Source organism: Pan paniscus, chromosome 6, assembly GCF_029289425.2.
Source record: "Pan paniscus chromosome 6, NHGRI_mPanPan1-v2.0_pri, whole genome shotgun sequence".
Taxonomy (NCBI): domain Eukaryota; kingdom Metazoa; phylum Chordata; class Mammalia; order Primates; family Hominidae; genus Pan; species Pan paniscus.
The window spans coordinates 26,685,985-26,706,755 of record NC_073255.2 but is presented as its reverse complement, the minus strand read 5'-3'; the positions used below and the strand labels follow the sequence as shown (position 1 = coordinate 26,706,755).

Below are 20,771 nucleotides of genomic sequence, written 5' to 3'. Positions count from 1 at the left end.
CTTCTATATTTTAAGGCTATGTTGCTTTGTTTTCTGTATATAACACTAAATTTAATTATTTTCAGCATTGTTTCTTAATATACTTAGGGCCATAAATGTCCCTTTGAATACTAGTCACAACTAGCTACCAGGTCCTTAATTTTTCCAAGCTTGCTTCATTATACCTCTTTTTCATTCTTTAGCCCAGGCTAAATTAGTCGATTACATTCCAACATACCTGGGCACATACCTCTATTTTACATGACTCGTATGCCTCTTTGTTTGCCCTCAAACAAGATCCAGAGCCACCCTATCTCCTACGTGTGGCATAAACGTAACAATCTAGCATTTATGAAGAGCAACTTTGAATTGTTTAACTTTTAACATGTATACTTATTTTTCCCAATTAGATTGCAGGATTCTAGAGGGCAGGAATCCTATTTTATACTTCTATGTCTAGCACTATGATTTGTGCAAAGCAAATGCCGACTAAGTGTTGGTGGTGACGTAAACATTTTTACCTTAAGTTTCTCCAAATCTGGCCTTTCAATACTGACAACCTCTGCCAGCAGCTGGGCTTCTAGACCATCTTCTGTGACTGTGAAATTGAGGAGAGTTGTCTGAGCTTGTAATTCCGGCTTATAGTGAGGATTTGCCAATTTTGTATGAAGGATAAGGCGAAAGTTCTTGTTAAATTCACATTCTTTATCTCCAATCCTGATATACCTAAACGGAGCAAAACACAGACTTTCAGGAGACTCCTATGACCCATAACTGATACTACGGTGTCATTCCATTCCTGTATTCTTATAATGGACCTTGGCCAGAAGCTCAGGTGATTGAGAATTTTTCAGCTACTGCCAAATTTCCTAAACTACAGCAGGATCAGCAATCACCCACCAAATCTCTATATGATTTAGTTTCCTCATATGTGAAATATTGACAATAATAGTACTCACCTCATAGTGTCACTGTAACAACTAAATACAATCATATAAAAGACCTATAACAACAAATATTAGCTTTTATTATTATACAGTAAGTCCTTGATGTAATTGACAAACTTGCAAACTGTGACTTTAAGCAAAACAACATATGAAGAAACCAGTTTTACCACTGACTAATTGATATAAACAAGAGTGAAGTTCCTATGGCATGTTCCTGGTCACAAAAACATCATCAAACTTCTAAATAAAGGCCTCAAACCCTTCTAATATTAAACACTGAAATAAATGTGAGCTACATATACATTTTAAAAGGTTAATAAAAACAAGATAATTATTTACTCAATTTTTGGTGCATTAGTGAGAAATGGTGGGCATAGAGGGGGCAGATTAAATTGAGAAATAAATGTGTACAAAGCAGAAAATCTTAAGCAGCACCTCCTACCACCACACAGTTCAAAAGCAATGACAGATCTGGCAGGCTTGAGAAGGGCTTTTGTAGTGCAATGTTTAGAGTCGTGCATTTGTATGATTATCGTCTAATTTACAAATTTTTATTTGACAATCATTTTATTCACTCATTCATTCCTTTTCTAACCCACTGATTCCAGTTCAGGCTCACGGGTGGCTGCAGACTACCCTGGAAGCTCAGGGCACCAGGTGGGAACCAGCCCTGGACAGGATGTCATCCCATGGCAGGGCCACTCACACACCCCCAAACTCACTCACTCACACTGGGACCATATATAGACATTCCAGCTCACCTAACGGGCACAGCTGTGGGATATGGGAGGAAGCAGGAGGAAAAGAGAAAACTCAGGCAGACATGGGGAACGTGTGCAAACTCCACACAGACAGTGGTCCCAGCAAGCAGGAAGTGGTTTTTTTTCCCTCATCAACATTAGCATGAAAGGATGTTATTTCAGGGCCAGCTGTACTTTCTGTGATTAAACATACATTAAATGTTGCAGTTCTTTAAGGATAAGATGTGTATGTATGTTTATGTATATCTGTATATATATGTATAATGCATCTTAAGTATGTATTTAATATACTTCTGTATCTTAAATAACATATTAAAATATTTTATTTTTATAAAGATGAAATATTAAAAACACATATATTCTTTTTTGTGTGTGTGTGACAGTGTCTCACTCCTTCACCCAGGCTGAAATGCAATGGTACAATTTTGGCTCACTGCAACCTCCACCTCCTGGGTTCAAGTCATTCTTATGCCTCAGCCTCCTGAGTAGCTGAGATTACAGGTGCATGCCACCACGCCCAGCTAATTTTTGTATATTTTTAGTAGAGATGGGGTTTTGCCATGCTGGTCAGGCTGGTCTCGAACTACTGACCTCAGGTGATCCACCTGCCTTGGCCTTCCAAAGTGCTAGGATTACAGGTGTGAGCCATCTCACCTGGCCCAAAACACATATATTTAAAAAATTACTTTCCAGTACTTTCTGCATTGGCTTCCTGTAACTGCAAATCCTTGTCTGCCTCAACATCTCTACTTAACCCTTTCCTCTGAAAATTATTTCTGTAAATAGTCACTAGGCTAATTCTATTCAAAACTCCCAGCTTAATTCATGTTATTTTTTTAATTTAAGGGTACATAGTAATCGTATGTATTTATGGGGTACATGAGATGTTTTCATATAAGCTTCATGGCCTCTTTCCTGCTAGGAACCTGCTATGAGGATCTAGTAAAGGGGGAGCTTTCTAATTCATGCAAGAGATGGAGAAGCCAAAACCACGAATACTGGAACTTCTCAAAGCGGCCTAAGCTGCTTAGAGTGAAACTTCTTATGAGGCCTAGAGGCATGGCTGCAGCAAACAGTCTCGGCTCAGTCTTCTATTTTACCTTACATATGAAAATTTTGGATTCTTCATTATTAAGTGTATAAAATATTTAAATTGTATAGATGTCATGATAGAAAATTAGCCAGAGCCCAATTATTTTAATTGAAATTATTTTAATAGCCATGAGAAAAAAATATTTATTGCCTATCTCATTGACTTCCAGGTGAGATGTTATTTCACTGAATTTGTCAATTTTGAACAACTGGGTAAATTCTAAAGAAAAGATGTTCTATCGCATTCAGACAGGGCTCCTTTTTATCGAAATGTCACAATATTAGCAACAATTTTTAATTTGAGGAGTGATATCCAGAATGCCATAAAATGGCAATGTTTTCTGTGGTTCTTGGAGGATGTTTTATAATTGTGTCTTGCTCAGAGATTAGGTCTCTTGTGTCTATGGTAAGGAAAGTGCCTCTGAACCACTGGCTGTGTTATTTGACTGGAAACATTTTTAATGAGACAACTGGTTTTAATGTGTAAAGACTATTTAAAAATTAAATTTTTCTTACATTACTAAAGCTTTTCTTGCCCGAATATGAATTTAAAATCCCAAAGGACCGATCAGACTTATGACCTACTGTCTTCATCTAATTCTCAAATGTTGTTTTCCCTGCAGAGCGATCTTACACTGACAACAAAAACCTTCAGAGTTGTTGATTAAGTGTCTAAACTTGAAAAAATTCTGCCAGATAAGCCACTTTTAAAAACCCTATTAGTTGAATGGTGAATTTATTCACTTTATTCAGTTTGGATTTGTTTTTACCTTGTCAGTACCTCCTACTATTTAATTGTTTTCCAACAGGAGAATAAGCAATTCAGCTAGCAACCCTCTTCTGCCCAAGCCAGTATATACCTGTGCATTACATACGTCCCCTTTTTTGTTTTTGAAACGGAGTCTCGCTCTGTCGCCCATGTTGGAGCGCAGTGGCATGATCTCGGATCACTGAAAGCTCCGCCTCCTGGGTTCACGCCATTTTCCTGCCTCAGCCTCCTGAGTAGCTGGGACTACAGGCGCCCACCACCACACCCAGCTAATTTTTTGTATTTTTTAGTAGAGACAGGGTTTCACCATGTTGTCCAGGCTGGTCTCAAACTCCTGACCTCGTGATCTGCCCCCTTCAGCCTACCAAAGTGCTGGGATTACAGGCGTGAGCCACCATACCCGGTTGGCATCAACTTTTAATATAGTGATTTATTCTTCCATCTATTCAGCCAATAAATATGTATTCAATCATGTTTCTACAATTTGATAGGCAAACAATGATCAAACATCTGTACAAGTGAAAGATGGGTAAAAGAACTAAATAAACATTTCTCCAAAGAAGAAACACAAATGACCAATAAGCATATGAAAAGATGCTTAATATCATTAGTCACCAGGGAAATGCAAATCAAAGCCATAGTGAGGTACCAGTTCACACCAATGAGAATGACTATAATAAAAAAGCAAAGACAGCAACAAGTGTTGGTGAGGACATGGAGAAACTGGAGCCCTCATACACTGCTAATGGGAACATAAAATTGTGCAACCACATTGGCAAGCGGTTTGGCCATTCCTTAAAATTAGCATGGTGTGGTGGCACATACCTGGAGTCCCAGCTACTTAGGAGGCTGAGGTGGGAGGATCACCTGAGCCTTGGGAGGTCGAGGCTGCAGTGAGCTGTGATCAGGCACTCCAGCCTGGGCACCCCAGCCTGGGCAACAGAGACCCTGTCTCAAAAATAAATAAATAAATAAATAAATAAATAAATAAATAAATAAATAAATAAATAAATAGTTTAAAAATCCAAACAATGAAATATCATGGAAAAACCCACAATTACTTTTGCGCCGACCTAATATTTGGCCATAGAATGGAGTATTGATACATGCTACGACACAAATGAAACCTGAAAATGTACAAAGTGAAAGAAGTCACAAAAGATCACATATGATCTGACTCCACTTATGTGAAATGTCCAGAACAGGCAAATAAAGACAGAAAGATACAGCAATTCCCATTTTAAAACAGATTGTGTTGATGTTGGCCCAACTCTGTGAATATACTAAAAACCACTGAATTACACACTTTGAGTGGGTGAATGATATAATATGTGAGTTATATCTTGATAAGGATGCTACCAAAAAAATGGAACAATTATCAAGAGGTCAAATCATTAACATTTGGGCTTTTGTCAGTCTGTAAGTTACCATGCTAATACAGTTTCTCAGAGGTTCATGCTTGTCTTTTGAGCACAGCAATGTGTATCACAGGATAATCTTGTTTGATAAGGACATCTTTCTAAATTAACCTGCCTCTTTTGACTGACAATCTATTCAAATATGTCTACAGTGGAGAGCATCATCAAAATTTCTTCTATTATTTGAGTTTCCTCTTTCCAAGGATTTCCAAAATGATCTCACAAGCAGCTTTGAGAAAATCTTTGTTAGTGCTATTCACTGTATAGTTCACGGCTAGTTCTTTTGACTCAGCCTAACTTCAGGATTTGTATGACTGACTTTTTTAAAAACTGTTTTTAATTGACACAAAATTATACATATTTATGGGGCCCCATGAGATGTTTCAATACATGTATACATTGTATAATGATCGAATCATGGTATTTAGCATATCCATCATCTCACTGATCATTTCTTTGTGGTGGGAATATTCAGAATATTCTAGTTATGTTGAAATATGCACTATAATATTGTTTACTATAGTCACCCTACTGTGCTATAGAACACCAGAATGTATTCCTCCTAACTAAAAACCACTGAATTGCATACTTCAAGTGGTCAAATGGTATATAGTATGTAAATTATATCTTGATAATGGTGTTACCAAAAAAAAAGTAACGATGATCTATTAAAATGACCAATGGGCAATTTTGTAACCATTGATCAATCTCTCCCCACCATCCCCCCTCCTTTTACCTCCCCTGCCTCTGGTAACCATTTTTCTACTCTACTTCTGAGATCACCTTTTTTAGATAACACGAATGAGAGCATGCAGTATTTGTCTTTTTATGCCTGACTTACTTCACTTAACATAATGCCCACCAGCTTCATCCATGTTGCCACAAATTACAGGATTTTATTCTTTTTTATGACTGAGTAGTATTCCATTGTGTATATATACCATACTTTCATTACGCATTCAATTGTTGATAGGTTGACTCCAGATCTTGGCTAATGTGAACAATGCTGCAATAAACATGCAAGTGCAGATATCTTTTTGACATGCTGATTTCATTTCCTTTTGATACATCATAGTAGAACTGCTGGATCATATGGTAGTTCTTAGTTTTTCGAGGAATCTCTACACTCTTTTCCATAATGGCTATACCGATTTACATTTCCACGAATGGTGTATAAGCATCCCCTTTTCTCCACATCCATTCTAGCAATTGTTATTTTTTGTCTTTTTGATAATATCCATTCTAATTGGGGTGAAATGATATCTCATTGTGGTTTTGATTTGCATTTCCCTGATAATTAGTGATGTGGAATATTTTTCATGTACCTGTTGGTCATTTGTATGTCTTCTGAGAAATGTCTATTCAAGTCCTTTGCCTGTTTTAGAATCACATCCTTTTCTTATTTTTTTTGCTACTAAATTGAGTTCCTTATATATTCTAGATATTAAGCTCTTGACTGTCAGAAGCATATTTTGAACATATTTTCTCCCATTCTGCAGGTTGTCTCTTTACTCTGTTGATTATTTCCTTTGTTGTGCAGAAGCTTTTTAGTCTGATGTAATCCCATTTGTCTATCTTTGCTTTTGCTGCCTGAGTCTCTGAGGTCTTACCCCAGAAATCTTTGTCCAGATCAATGTTATAAAGCATTCCCCCAATGTTTTCTTCTAGTAGTTTTAGAGTTTCAGGTATTACATTTAAGTCTTTCATCTACTTTGAGTTGATTTTTGTCATTGATGATAAACAGGGGTCTAGTTTCATTTTTCTGCATGTGGTTATCATTTTTCCAGCACCATTTATTGAAGAGATTGTTCTTTCCACAATGTGTATTCTTGGTAACTTTGCTGAAAATCAGTAGACTATAAGTGTGTGATTTCTGGGTTTTTTATTCTGTTTCATCTGTCTATGTGTTTGTTTTTACACAAGTGCCATGCTCTTTTGGTGATACAGCTTTGTAGTATACTTTGAAGTCAGGTAGTGTGATGCCTCTAGCTTTGTTCTTTTTGCTCAAGATTGGTTTGGCTATTTGGAGTCTTCTCTGATTCCATATAAATTTTAGGATGGTTTTCTCTGTTTCTGTGAAGAATGTCGTTGGTATTTTCATAAGGATTACATTGAATGTGTAGATCACTTTGGGTAGTATGGACAGTTTTACAATGTTAATTCTTTCAATCCATGAACAGGAAATATCTTTCCATTTGTCTGTGTCCTCTTCAATTTATTTCATCAATGGTTTATAGTTTTCTTTGTAAGGATTTTTCACCTCCTTGGTTAAATTTCTTAGGTTTTTAATTTATTTGGTAGCTTTTGTAAAGGGAATTGCTTTCTTGAATTTTCAGATAATATTGGTGTATAGAAACACTACTGATTTATGTATGTTGATTTTGTATCCTACAACTTTACTGAATTTGTTTATTAGTTCTAACATTTTTTTTTTTTTTGAGGAGTCTTTGGGGCTTTCTATATATACAATCATGTCATCTGCAAACAGGGACAATTTGACTTTCTTCTTTCCAATTTGGATGCCCTTTATTTCTCTTACTTACTTGCTGCCTAGAACTTCCAGTATTGTGCTGAATAGAAGTGGTGGAAGTGAGAATCCTTGTCTTGTTTCAGATTTTACAGGAAAAGCTTTCAGTTTTTCCCTGTTTAATATGTTAGCTGTGGGTTTGTCATATATGGCCTTTATTGTTTTGAGGTATGTTCCTTCTATACACAATTTGTTGAGAATTTTCCTCATGAAAGGATCTTGAATTTTATCGAAGCTGTTTTCTGTGTTGATTGAAATAATTGTATGTTTTTTCCCCTTGATTCTGTTAATGTGATGTATCACATTTATTGATTTGTGTATGTTGAACCACTCTTGCATTCCCGGAATAAATTCCACTTGGACATAGTGAATGATCCTTCTAATGTGCTGTTGAATTTTGATTGGTCTTATTTTGTTGAAGATTTTTATAGCTATGTTTATCAGGCATATTGGCCCATAAATTTTTGTGTATGTCCTTATCTGGTTTTAGTATCAGGGTGATGCTGGACTCAGGTTGAGTTTGGAAGAACTCCCTCTTCTTTTTTTTTTTTTGGAATAGTCTGAAAAGGATTGGTATTAGTTCTTCTTTAAATGTTTGATAGAATTCTGCAGTAAATGCATCAGGTCCTTGGCTCTTCTTTGATGGGACGCTTTTGACTACTGATTCAACCTCATTTCTCATTATTAGTTTGTTCAGATTTTCTGTCTCTTCATGATTCAATTTTGATAGGTTATACATGTCTAGGAATTTATCCAGTTCTTCTAGGTTTTCTATTTTGTTGGCATATACTTGTTCATAATAGTCTGTTATTACTGTGGTATCAGTTATGTTTTGTTTTTCGTCTCTGATTTGAAACTTTTGAAAATTTTAGTCTAAGTAGAGGTTTGTTGATCTTGTTTATGTTATTTGTTTTTTTGGGACAGCATCTCGCTCTGTCACCCAGGCTGGAGTGCTAGACTGGTGTGCAGTGGTGTGATCATAGCTCACTGCAACCTTGAACTTCTAGGCTTAAGCTATCCCCCTGCCTCGGCCTCCAAGTAGTTAGAGCTACAGGCACGCACCACTATGCCTGGCTAATTTATCTTACAATTTTTAAAATTTTTCGTAGAAATAGGGTTTCTCTCTGTTGACCAGGTTGATCTCAAACTCCTGTCCTCAAGCGACGCTCCTGCCTTGGCCTCCCAAAGTGTTGGAATTATAGCTGATTTTGTTTAACTTTTCAAGAAAACCAACTGTTTCGTTGATCTTTTGTATTTCTTTTATTCTCTATTTTGTTTTTTCTATTCTGATCTTCATTACTTCTTTTATTCTACTAATTTTGGGTTTAGTTTGTTCTTGTTTTTTTTAGATCCTTGAGGCATAACCATGGGTAGTTTGAGATCCTTTCAATTTTTCGATGTAGGAATTTATTCCCTCTTAGAACTGCTTTTGCTGTGTTCCATAGGTTTTGGTATGTTGTGCTTCCATTTTTCTTTGTTTCAAGAAATCCATTTCAATTTCCTTTTTCTTTTTGACCCATTTGTTGTTTAGGAGTACATTTTTTAATCTCCAAGTATTTGTATAGTTTCCAAAGTTTCTCCTGTTACTGATTTCTAGTTTTATTCTGTTGTGGTCACAAAAAAGACTTGACATAATTTCAACTGTGTAAAAAAATTTGGTTGGGACTTGTTTTGTGGCATAACATATGTCCTATCCTGGAGAAAGTAGCATTTGCTGATGAGAAGAATGTATATTCTGCGCTATTGGGTGGAATGTTCTGTAAACGTCTGTGAGGTCCATTTGGTCTAGAGTGTGGTTTCACTCTGATGTTTCTTTCTTGATTTTCTATCTGGATGTTCTGTCCATTGCCGAAAGTAAGGTGCTGAGGTCCCCTATTATTATCATTTTGCTGTATTGACTGACGTTTAAATGAAATTTCAAGAGTGAGGGTTTCATGTAATTAGGGCCTAGGGTTCTCACACGTAAGAGATACCAACATTTATACTCATTTGCATCTCTACAATAAAACTTATATTTTAAATACACCTCTGTGTACATCCTGTGATTTTTTATTTTATTTATTTATTTTTATTTTTTATTTTTTGAGATGGAGTATTGCTCTGTTGCCCAGGCTGGAGAGCAGTGGCGCAATCTTGGCTCACTGCAACCTCTACTTCCTGGGTTCAAGCGATTCTCCTGCCTCAGCCTCCCCAGTAGCTGTGATTACAGGTGTGTGCCATCATGCTGGGCTAATTTTTATCTATTTTTAGTAGAGACGAGGTTTCATCATGTTGGCCAGGCTGGTCTTGAACTCCTGACCTCAGGTGATCCATCCACTTTGGCTTCCCAAAGTGCTGGGATTACAGGCATGAGCCACTGTGCCCAGCCCATCCTGTCATCTTTTCATTCCCACTCTACCTTGGGTTGAATTCATTCCTCCCCTTGTGGCGAGTCTCAGAGAAATTCCAGTGTGTCACCACCTTCTATCATTTCAGGTTGTTTGAATATTTCCTCACTTGCTTAAGAATTTTCACCAGGTTTATGTTCATACTTCATAAACTTCGTGTTTCAACCACTAACATATATTCCCTGATGAAAAGAGAATTTATACATTCCTATAATTAAAAATTAAACAAATACAAAATGTAAATTTAAGTCAAGAACACTGAATCAGAGAAGTCTAGAATTTTTGTTATTGTTCAACGGGACAGTTCACTGTCATGGGATTGGGAACTATGGTAAGAAGTCAGGTTAATTTAGAGATTTGTGTGGTGTGTGTGTATGCGTTTATGTGTGTGTATTCACATATGCATGAGAAGCAGCACAAACCACCAGCAAGATGATTAACTTATTTTTTAAAGTAGCAGGTGTTCAGGCTTCAATGAGAAATTCTTCTAGAGCAGGGGTTGACAAATTTTCCTGTAAAAGGATCAGAGAGTAAATATTTTAGGCTTTGTGGGTCACATACATCTCTGCCATATATTCTTCTTGTTTCCAATCCTTTAAAAGCCATTCTTGGTTCCCAGGTTGCACCAAAACAGGCCATTTGTCCACTGCCACTCTAGAGGATCACATTGGCTAACGGTGCTAGTGTAATCTCTTCTCAAAGCAATAGCAGCTAATTTTTCCAATTAGCCACTATATATAACAATGCTCCTTCCTCTAGGCTTTCAAGAATAAATGTGTGAGACTAGTCATCAGGAAGCATGAGGTTCTCAGACACAGATTGGCAAATTGGATAAAGAGTCAAGATCCATCAATGTGCTGTATTCAGGAGACCCATTTCACGTGCAAACACACACAGGCTCAAAATAAAGGGATGGAGGAATATTTACCAAGCAAATGGAAAGCCAGCCAAACTAAGCTTCATAAGCGAAGGAGAAATAAAATCCTTTACAGACAAGCAAATGCTGAGAGATTTTGTCACCACCAGGCCTTTCCTGAAGGAAGCACTAAACATGGAAAGGAACAACCGGTGCCAGCCACTGCAAAAACATGCCAAATTGTAAAGACCGTCGACATTATGAAGAAACTGCATCAACTAACAGGCAAAACAACCAGCTAGCATCATAATGACAGGATCAAATTCATACATAACAATATTAACCTTAAATGTAAACGGACTAAATGCCCCAATTAAAAGAAGCATGAGGTTCTCACAATTTTGCTTCTGGGTGCAAGTGACAGAAGCTTTTTTTTTTTTTTTGAGATGGAGTCTCACTCTGTCACCCAGGCTGCAGTGCAGTGGTGCAATCTCAGCTCATTGCAAGCTCTGCCTCCTGGGTTCAAGCAATTCTCCTGTCTCAGCCTCCTGAGTAGCTGGGACTACAGGTGCCTGCCACCACACCTGGCTAATTTTTATATTTTTAGCAGAGATGGAGTTTCACCTTGTTGGTCAAGCTGGTCTCAAATCCTGACCTCAGGTGATCCACCCGTCTCAGCCTCCCAAAGTGCTGGGATTACAGGCGTGAGCCACTGCGCCTGGCCAATAGAAGCTTTTAACTGGTTAAATGTTTAATCAAGTATCTGAGTTAACCTCCATAAGATGCTTCATGGATGACTTCCTTGCTCTGTGTCTCTCTTGCATATTTACGTATATCCTGAAGCATTCAGGATTCCAGTTTGAAAAGCAGAAATGTATCTGCTTGGGGAACAGGTGTGATTTTCTCTGTGAAAACAGAGGTTAATAGAGGGGGGGAGGATGCTGCCATGCTGTTGGAAAGGAGAAGGATGCCTGCCTATAAAACTGGGTTTTACATCTTGCTCTGAAACACTATTTGATATATTTAGATTTCCCAGGGATAGTAAATTATCCTCAATTGGGGTGTTTATGATCTATGAAAGGCAAAAATTATATAATGACTCAGTGGGTTTTATCATTGCTGCTAAATTAATTTTTGGTTAATTTCCTATCTGGGAAAATTAAACAGACTGCTAATGTTCTCTCATGACTTGAAGGATCAAAAAGCTACAAAGTTAACCAGAGGGTTGGGAAAAGCAAACAGAATCACTTTGTTGTTTCTGTGAAAGACATGAATCCAGAGGTTATGACTTCTAGAACACTGAAGGTAGCTATGAGCTCTTGAACTTAAATTCCAAATAGGAGCAACAGCAGGTGTGAAGAGCAACATAAAATTTGGAAGTGTGGCTACTTTCTTAAAACAGAGGTTAACCTTAATCCATCTTCCAGCTCCACTCCCCACAGGAACAAATTACACTGGCCCTTGTCACCGCATCACACTGAGAGTCAAGTGGGTGTGAATCTCCAAATCTGGCATGGGGCTGCTCCCATAGGATTTTTATACATCCCTTTGCAGGAGTGAGCTCCTCCTCTGTCTCTTCCCACTGGCTGAGATTTGCTGGTTTGGAGATGAGAAGCTGCTTAAGTAATCTCAGAACAGAAATAAAATTATTTTTCTGAGTACAAATACCATATATTTGTACTCAGTACCTATTATATTTATGAGTACATAAATATAATATGTACTCCTATTTTTCTGAGTACAAATGGTTTAATTGGCTAGGACATGGGGTGAGTAAAAAACATGCTGTTTCATCTAGCAGAGCATAATATTAGATCAAGAAGAGCCACTAGAGATCACTCAACTGATTTTTTTTTTTTATGGACCTAAAGAGTTTATGGCTTGGCCAAGGTGGCTTAGCTTAGAGGCAGAGCTGGGACTAGAACCTGGGTCTCTAGACTCCTAGTATAAAGTTCATTTCACTGCATAACATTGCAGGTTAATTTGCTCTGACAGCGGCAGCCTATAATGTCAGCCTCTGTCAACCTGGCTGACTTTCTATCACAAGAGGGTACTGAGAGAATATGATCGACTCAGTAACAATTGACTGCCACTAGAGAAAAACAACAGACACAGTTCAGAGCACACGCCCTACTAGTCTTTGGTCAGAAACTCTGCCCTTGTTTATGAAGGAGAATAGCAACAACTACCGAAGTATCAAATCCTCATCTGAGATCTATAATTTCTGGTCAATAGATTCATAAATTGAATTATTAATTCATAACATTTTTTACAATAAATCATTCAACTTATATAAAAGTTTTCTATTGTTTAGCTCTCAGGGAAAGAAAATGTATTAAGTGTGCCAAAATGTTTGCTAGTTAACCAAATGAATTATTTTATAATAATGACAACCATCTTCAAATATGTATCATCTATAAATTAACCTTTCATACGTCAGATATGCATAAAAGCCAGGTACACTGGGACTATCAAAATGCTTTCAATGTTTATTCAAAACCCAGCCAAAAAGTGAGTGTCCTGGGACAAAAAGATGACTAACTTCTTCAAATCACGGAAAGTCGTTACTGTTGGAGGATAGCTATGCAAATCACGTTAAAAACACTTGGGAATGATTTCTTGGCTAGTTTTCAAAGTATTTCTGTGACAGAACAATTCAAACACTGTTCCCAATTATCAGTTTCCTGAAAACAAGAATCTCTGTGAGCTGAGAGAGGAACCATTATCTTAATATAACCAAGATGAGAATTTCAATTTAGAGATTATTATCTGAAATTCTTATTTCTAAAATCTTCATCTGAAAACGAATGACGACCCTTTTACTTTTATTGGAATCGTTCTCAAGATTTAGTATAGTTACTGTTGGAAATGTCATCAGTATTGATTATCAAAACCAAAATGCATTTATTTAGCTATCAGATACTCTGAGTACCTGGACAAACACCATCACTATTTTTCATTGCCATCTAAAACCAAACATGGAAAGCAACATATTTAATTTGGAATCAAGACTTACTATTGTGGTAGACCAGAGTCTTTATTAGAAGTGGCTTTATTAGAAATGGCTGCAGTAGGAATCTTTTCAAAAGATTTGCAAAACCTGCTGTTTGGAGAGAGATTTCCTAAGATATTGTATTATTATATTGAAGGTTCTCACTCTAAGTTGGACAATTCAGATAGCCAACATGTTCTCTGAACAGGAGAAATTCCACTCTGGAGGCTTCATCAGAGCCATTTTGTCAAGGTAAAGAGATAGTAGCAGCTTTTTAAGATAAGCAAATAATATAGCCTACTAATTGGCGGGGGGTGGGGGGAAACACATTTAGGAGAAGAAATAAACTTTTCAATGGACATCTAAAAGCCTTACTGCACATCCTGCTGTTTAAAATTAAAAGCTTCTAGATTAGACTTGGGAGTTCCAACAGCTACAGTCAAGAGTGCAGCGGAAAAGATCAGGTGTAGCAAACGTAGCAAACCACAAGAGGGGAGTTGTTACTTAGCAACCTCAGCGGGAACGGCTGTGCAAGTTGGTCAAACCCATTTCCCGAAGAAAGGTTTTGGTTGAAAGCTGCACAGCTGGCAAGACGCTCAAGGAAAAGAAGGAAAGAAAACCCTGAATAGAAATGAGTTAATTGTCTTGCTGCTTCATACAGTTAATATAACCAACACGCCCTTCTAAGATAAAAGCAAACTTCAACCAGAATTAAACAACAACAACAACAACAACAACAACAACAACATTGGTGTTTCAGGAGTCCAGGTAACATTGTACAGCAAAAAAAAAAAAAAAAAAAAACCAGAAAAATGAAAAAAAAAAGTCATAAGTAGATTATTTCTCTTTTGATACACACCTACACACGCTTCAACATATCCATATTTAAACATCATAATGTAGCATCAAAAACAAAGAACATTTCATTTGTTTGTTATTTTATTGGAAGACTGCTTTTTAAAAAGAAAATAAAAGAATCTGAGGATTCTTTATCTGAAGCCCTCTTTGGTATTTATTTTCAGATAAAGTCAAACAACTATTACCAAGATGACTGAATGTGAGAATGCTTTATCTGCAAATGCTAAAGATTACACTATTAAGGAAAAAAAAACTCTACTAAATTTAGGAATAGAAAAGCTGTTGGAGATTTGTGGCAATTAAATTTTATTTTGAATTTGGAAATTAGAACAGACTGGAATGCTGAAGTCTATTATAGGAGAGCATGAATGAACTTGAAAATAAATCTATTCTTACCAGCAAAGGAAATAATGAGAGAACTACATAACTCTAGAGTTTATTTAAAATCCATAAGCTAGGCCAGGCGCGGTGGCTCATGCCTGCAATCCCAGCACTTTGGGAGACTGAGGAGGGTGGATCACCTGAGGTCAGGAGTTCAAGACCAGCCTGACCAACATAGTGAAACCCCATCTCTACTAAAAATACAAAAATTAGCCGCGCATGGTGGCGCATGCCTGTAGTTTCAGCTGCTTGGGAGGCTGAGGCAGGGGAATTGTTTGAACTTGGGAGGTGGAGGTTGCAGTGAGCCAGGATTACACCACTGCACTCCAGCCTGGGCGACAGAGCAAGACTCTGTCTCAAAAAAAAAAAAAAAAAAAAAAAAAAAAAAAAAAATTAAAAAAAAAATCCGTAAGCTTCCAGCTCAAGAAAGTACATTCTACTACAGTGTAGGGTTCAATTTCACATGTTTCTATCTTATATCTCACCTAAGTCCTCATTTGAACAGATCTATAGTCAACTATAATTGCATGGCATCAACTCCAAGAACAGAAACATAATAATAGTTAATAAACTGGAAACCTGCTAACTGAAAGCAATTCTTCTTAATCTTAGCATAACTTTCAGGAAATCTAGTCATTATAAAATAAATAAATATAAAATGCCATCTCCCTCTTACTATTTCTGTAAAAATAAATTTTTTAAATCATATAGTTAACATTTCTATTAGCCAATTTTAAGTTCCTTTCTAGAGCATGCTACTTTAAGACTATTATTAAAATAATAATTGTATGAAAAATACAGAATGAAGTATAAAATATCTTTTAATAATATATGTATATACTCCAAAACAACCAGAAATACATATTGCAGTAAAGTTACTCCAGTCTTTCAAAAATTATAATAATATTTAAATAATATTTTAAAAAATTCAATAATATCTAGGGGTATTTGAAAGATTAAAGAGAATTTTATGAAGATGCTTCACAGATCAGCAACTTCTCTAATATGTAAGCCAGTAAATTTGCTTTGGAAAAATTACATGTTGATAAATCTTTCCAGATACATTTTCTGTCGATTGATATAAAATATATTTTATTTAAAATTAGGATTGTCTGGAGCTTGGTGGATTTAATTATTTGTAATTACCCAGCTGTTGTCGGCCTGTGGCCATTTTATGACAGTGGTATCTACTGTGTGGGCCAGGTTCACCTGTATATCTTCTCAAACACAGATTTAATGTGCTATTGATGAAACCATTACTTGAACCAAATTAAAGTCTGGGCTGATGTATTGGTCCACAGGGAGCTGTCAGACATGAAAGGAGTAATTAGTATTCATTACTTCATACTCCACAACATTCCAATTACTAATGAACTTCAACTTTTGGACTATGCTATATCTATCACAAACATTTCTCAGACATTCATTATTAGGAATAAACGAATACTGGTTAAACAACAACAACAACAACAACTCCCCCAAACAAATAGAACTAGAATAAACAAAAACACTACTGATAGCCAAAAACTTTCTGAGGGATGTGAGTTTCTCAAAGGAGGATGGTGTTATCCCACCTGAGTTTGAGGACATGATAAAGACATTCTGGGTGAATGTGGCAGCTCAACAGTCCCTGTAGGTTGTTTTCCTGGCTCTCTCTTTTCAATGCTATCTCTTGTCTTTACAATACCAAGGAAAATGTTTGTAAACCCACAGGTTACATAGAGATAGTCACATAGGAAAAAAAAAAAGAGGATAGAGAAATCAAGTAAAATGTTCATTGTTGGAGGTAAACAGGAAGATCCATTATAAAATTTACAAACATGTAGATTAATTTTCAAAAATTTTCTGTTCTTCTTATAACACTGCAAATCAGTAGCTCTATTATTAAATGAATACATAGCAACATTTTCCCCTTAATTTTCTTTTATATTTTCTCCCTTTATTGCATTGAAAAAAGAAAAATAATTCCTATTCATACCAATCTAATTTTTATTTTACCATATCTCCTACTTTGCATATGTATGAATACTTTTTAGTTTCTCTCCTTTCTTTTAAAGAGTTAGATGAGGAAATAAGAAAGTCTTTATTTTGTTTTAAAGATACTTCTTATCAGGCAAAAATAATGCAATAACAAAAATATCAAAATTTATTCAAAATACTTTTTAAGAAAATGACTTTTATAGATTTAAGGGGTACAAGCGCAGCTTTGTCACCTGGATATATTGTGTGGTGGTGAAGTCTGTGCTTTCAATGTAACCATCACCCAAAAAATATACATTGTGCCCATTAGGTTACTTCTTATCCCTCACTCCCCTCCCACGGTCCACCTTTCAGAGTCTCTAATGTCTATTATTCCATCAAAACACTTTTTTTTTTTTTTTTCTGGAGACAGAGTCTCACTCCTTTGCCCAGGCTGGAGTGCAGTGGCACCATCTCGGCTCACTGCGAGCTCCGCCTCCCAGGTTCATGCCATTCTCCTGCCTCAGCCTCCTGAGTAGCTGGGACTACAGGCACCAGCTATTACACCCAGCTAATTTTTTGTATTTTTAGTAGAGAAGGGGTTTCACCATGTTCGCCAGGTTGGTCTCGATCTCCTGACCTCATGATCCGCCTGCCTTGGCCTCCCAAACATCAAAGCACTTTTTAAGCATTTGTAACAAAACTATTTTGAAAGCTTAGAGTGCCCTCAATTTGTTCATTCAAAAATAAAAGTGGGAAAAAAAAAAGGAGGCAGGAATAGTTCGTCATAGGAAGAGGTGGCTAATAGTATTAAATGCGGGAAATCTTTTGGATTATAAAAACAGCAGAAGCATAAAAGTCTCAGTTCTCTGAAAGACTCCACAATTCTTATATACTACTAGTGAGCATGTACATTTCTAAACACTTTGGAAAACAATTTGGCATTATCTTTTAAAGTTGATTGTGCATACGTTCTACAACCCAACTATCTCACTACAGAACATAAACACTGAAGAGTCTTGCTATGTGTACCTGTAGTTGTATGCATGAATGTGTGTACCTGTAGATGTATACATGAATATTCAGTAATATTCATAGCAGCATCACTCATAATAGCAAAACATCTAAAAATAACCAAAATGGCCTTCAATAAGAACGCTAAATAAATTGAGGAATAGTCATATCATTGAATATCACAGTAATAGACCCGGTGTGGTGGCTCATGCCTGTAATCTCAGCACTTTAGGAAGCCAAGGTGGGCAGATCATTTAAGGTCAGGAGTTCGAGACCAGCCTGGTCAACATGGCGAAACCTGTTTCTACTAAAGATACAAAAATTAGCCAGGCCTGGTGGCAGGCGCCTGTAATTCCAGCTACTCGGGAGGCTGAGGCAGGAGAATCGCTTGAACCTGGGAGGTGGAGGTTGCAATGAGCCAAGATCGCGCCACTGCACTCCAGCCTGGATAACAGAGCAAGACTCTGTTTCAAAAAGAATATTATAGTAACGAATTTGCAAGAACTAGAGCCAGAAGGAGCAATGTAGATTAAATCTTAGAAACATATGATAGTAACGAATTTGCAAGAACTAGAGCCAGAAGGAGCAATGTAGATTAAATCTTAGAAACATGTGATTGAGGGAAAAAATCAAGTCCTTTTAAACTATATACACCATAATGGTATTTTTATAAAGCTCCAAAAGAATATGTTGTTTCAGAATATACACACGTGTTAAAACATTATTTTAAATAAAACAATGAAGTGATAAGCAACATTCAGAATCTTCACCTTCCTATGTCTTTGATTTGCATGTCCCCGATGACTAATGATGTTGAGCATATTTTCATGTGCTTATTGACTATTCGTAGTTCTTTGGAGAAATGTCTATTTAGATCTTTTATTTATCTTTTAATGGGACAGATCTTTGATCTTCATATGCCTGTCACATTCTAGAAACTTGACTAAGTACATATTTATTGACTGAAATAAAAATATATTTTATGCATGTTATTAAAAATGTTAAGTAAATAATATTTACTATGTCCTCTCTGTTAGGCTTTATGGAACTGATATATCATTCCAATATGTGAACACTGGCTACCTTTGGAAGTGGAGGCAGAATTGTCAAGGAGGGGAGCACAAAGGTAGCTTAAAGGATATTGGCAATAATTTGAATGGCAGATACATGTCTAATTTATTATGCTTTATAACTTCATATATTATGTATTTTATAGGTATCAGTATTAAATAATAAAATTAAAACACCCTAAAAACCCAAAATACTCCTCCTAGGATGCAACTAGGATAGGACATTTTTTCTGCCTCTTCTCAGTGCCAAGCTAGAAAAGGAAAGTTTTCTCAGTTTAGCAATTGTTTGTGTGTGTTTATTAATTTTAACAAATTTACCCTTAAACGGAAGGTGTGTCCTCTAGCTTTATACAGGAATCTCTTAGCAGACTGCATATCCTGAACAGGCTCTAGGCTTGTTCAAGCTTTGTACATCATCAAAAGAGAACCCCAAGGTCATCAAGTTTTAGCACGCACCCTGAAGAAGGAATCCATCTTTGGTGTTCCTTGTCTCTCGGAGTTCCTGCTTTTTAGTTGCACTTTTTCTTTTTGTCAACTCAGTAACACATTTCGAAAGGTGTTTTTAATATTTTAACTAACATATTTAGTTTTTGTCTAGTATTTGAATACCTAATCCACCTAGTAACAGAAATAAAAGTTTTATGTTCGTATTGTTCTGTTTTTGTTTTGGTTAACCATCTTTTTAAAGGCATATAGTATATGATTCTTATGCATAAAGAACTTATTATAATCAATTAAAGTTATGTATGAGTGAAAAAAATTAAGCATATTGTAAGGGGGAGAAAAAAATGGCAAAATGACACAGGGAAAATATACTATGTAAAGGAGACATTAAATAAGGAAAATTAAAATTTCCAGTTAACACTTAACTGCTATTGGCTAAATAGCAGTTAAATCCTAAATATAGTGAATTTAGGCTGTGAAAAGAAAAGTTAAGTAAAATAACATATCACAGGAGGGGGGATTATCTGCGTCAAGAAGAAATGAAAGGCCTGGGCTATGTTATAGGAAACTGTAGGTATGAGAAACATAGTTTCCAAAACACTGATGGGGAAACAAATGAGGCTTAGGAAAAAACCGAGGGGGGAAGAGTTAGACTGGTAAAATGGCACTCATAAAAACCCTATCAAAAGATAGTAGTGCCTGTTTATTTGAAAAAGCTTGTTAAAAGATTTTGGGGATAAGACCTCAAAAAGAACAGCAACAAAAGCAACAATATACAAATGGGATTACATCAAGCTAAAGAACTTCTGTACAACAAAGGAAACAATCAATGGAGTGAAGAGACAACCTACAGAATGGGAGAAAATATTTGCAAACTATCCTTCTGATCAAGGATTAATAACTAGAATATATAAGGAACTCAACCCGATAGCAAAAAAAAAAAAAAAAAAAAAAGCAAATAATCTGATTTAAAAATGGGTAAAATACCTGAGTAGATCTTTCTCAAAAGAAGACATACAAATGGCCAACGGGTATATGAAATGTGCCCAACATTATTAATCATCAGAGAAATGTGAATCAAAACCACAGTGAGGTACCATCTCATCCCAGTTAGAATGGCTGTTATCAAAAAGACAAGAAATAACAAATGTGAGAAAGGGGGAACACCTGTACATTGTTGGTGGGAATGTAAATTAGTACAGCCACTATGGAAAACAGTATAGAGATTCCTCATGGTCACGCCACATGATCCAGCAATATGGCTGCTGGGCATATATCCAAAATAAATGAAATCAGTATATTGCAAAAGTATCTGCA

General features: G+C 36.3%; 2 protein-coding genes across 3 annotated transcripts in view; one reads left to right on the top strand and one right to left on the bottom strand.

Annotated features, from left to right (window-relative positions):
* The window catches only part of DNAH11 (dynein axonemal heavy chain 11), a 358,159-nt gene that overhangs the window by 58,660 nt on the left and 278,728 nt on the right, over window positions 1-20,771 (bottom strand). The window contains exon 66 of the mRNA XM_055115753.2: window positions 501-705. Coding sequence (XP_054971728.1) covers window positions 501-705 — 205 coding nt within the window. The remainder of the gene's footprint in view (window positions 1-500; window positions 706-20,771) is intronic.
* The window catches only part of CDCA7L (cell division cycle associated 7 like), a 131,726-nt gene that overhangs the window by 105,067 nt on the left and 5,888 nt on the right, over window positions 1-20,771 (top strand). The gene's annotated exons all lie outside the window — the stretch shown is intronic.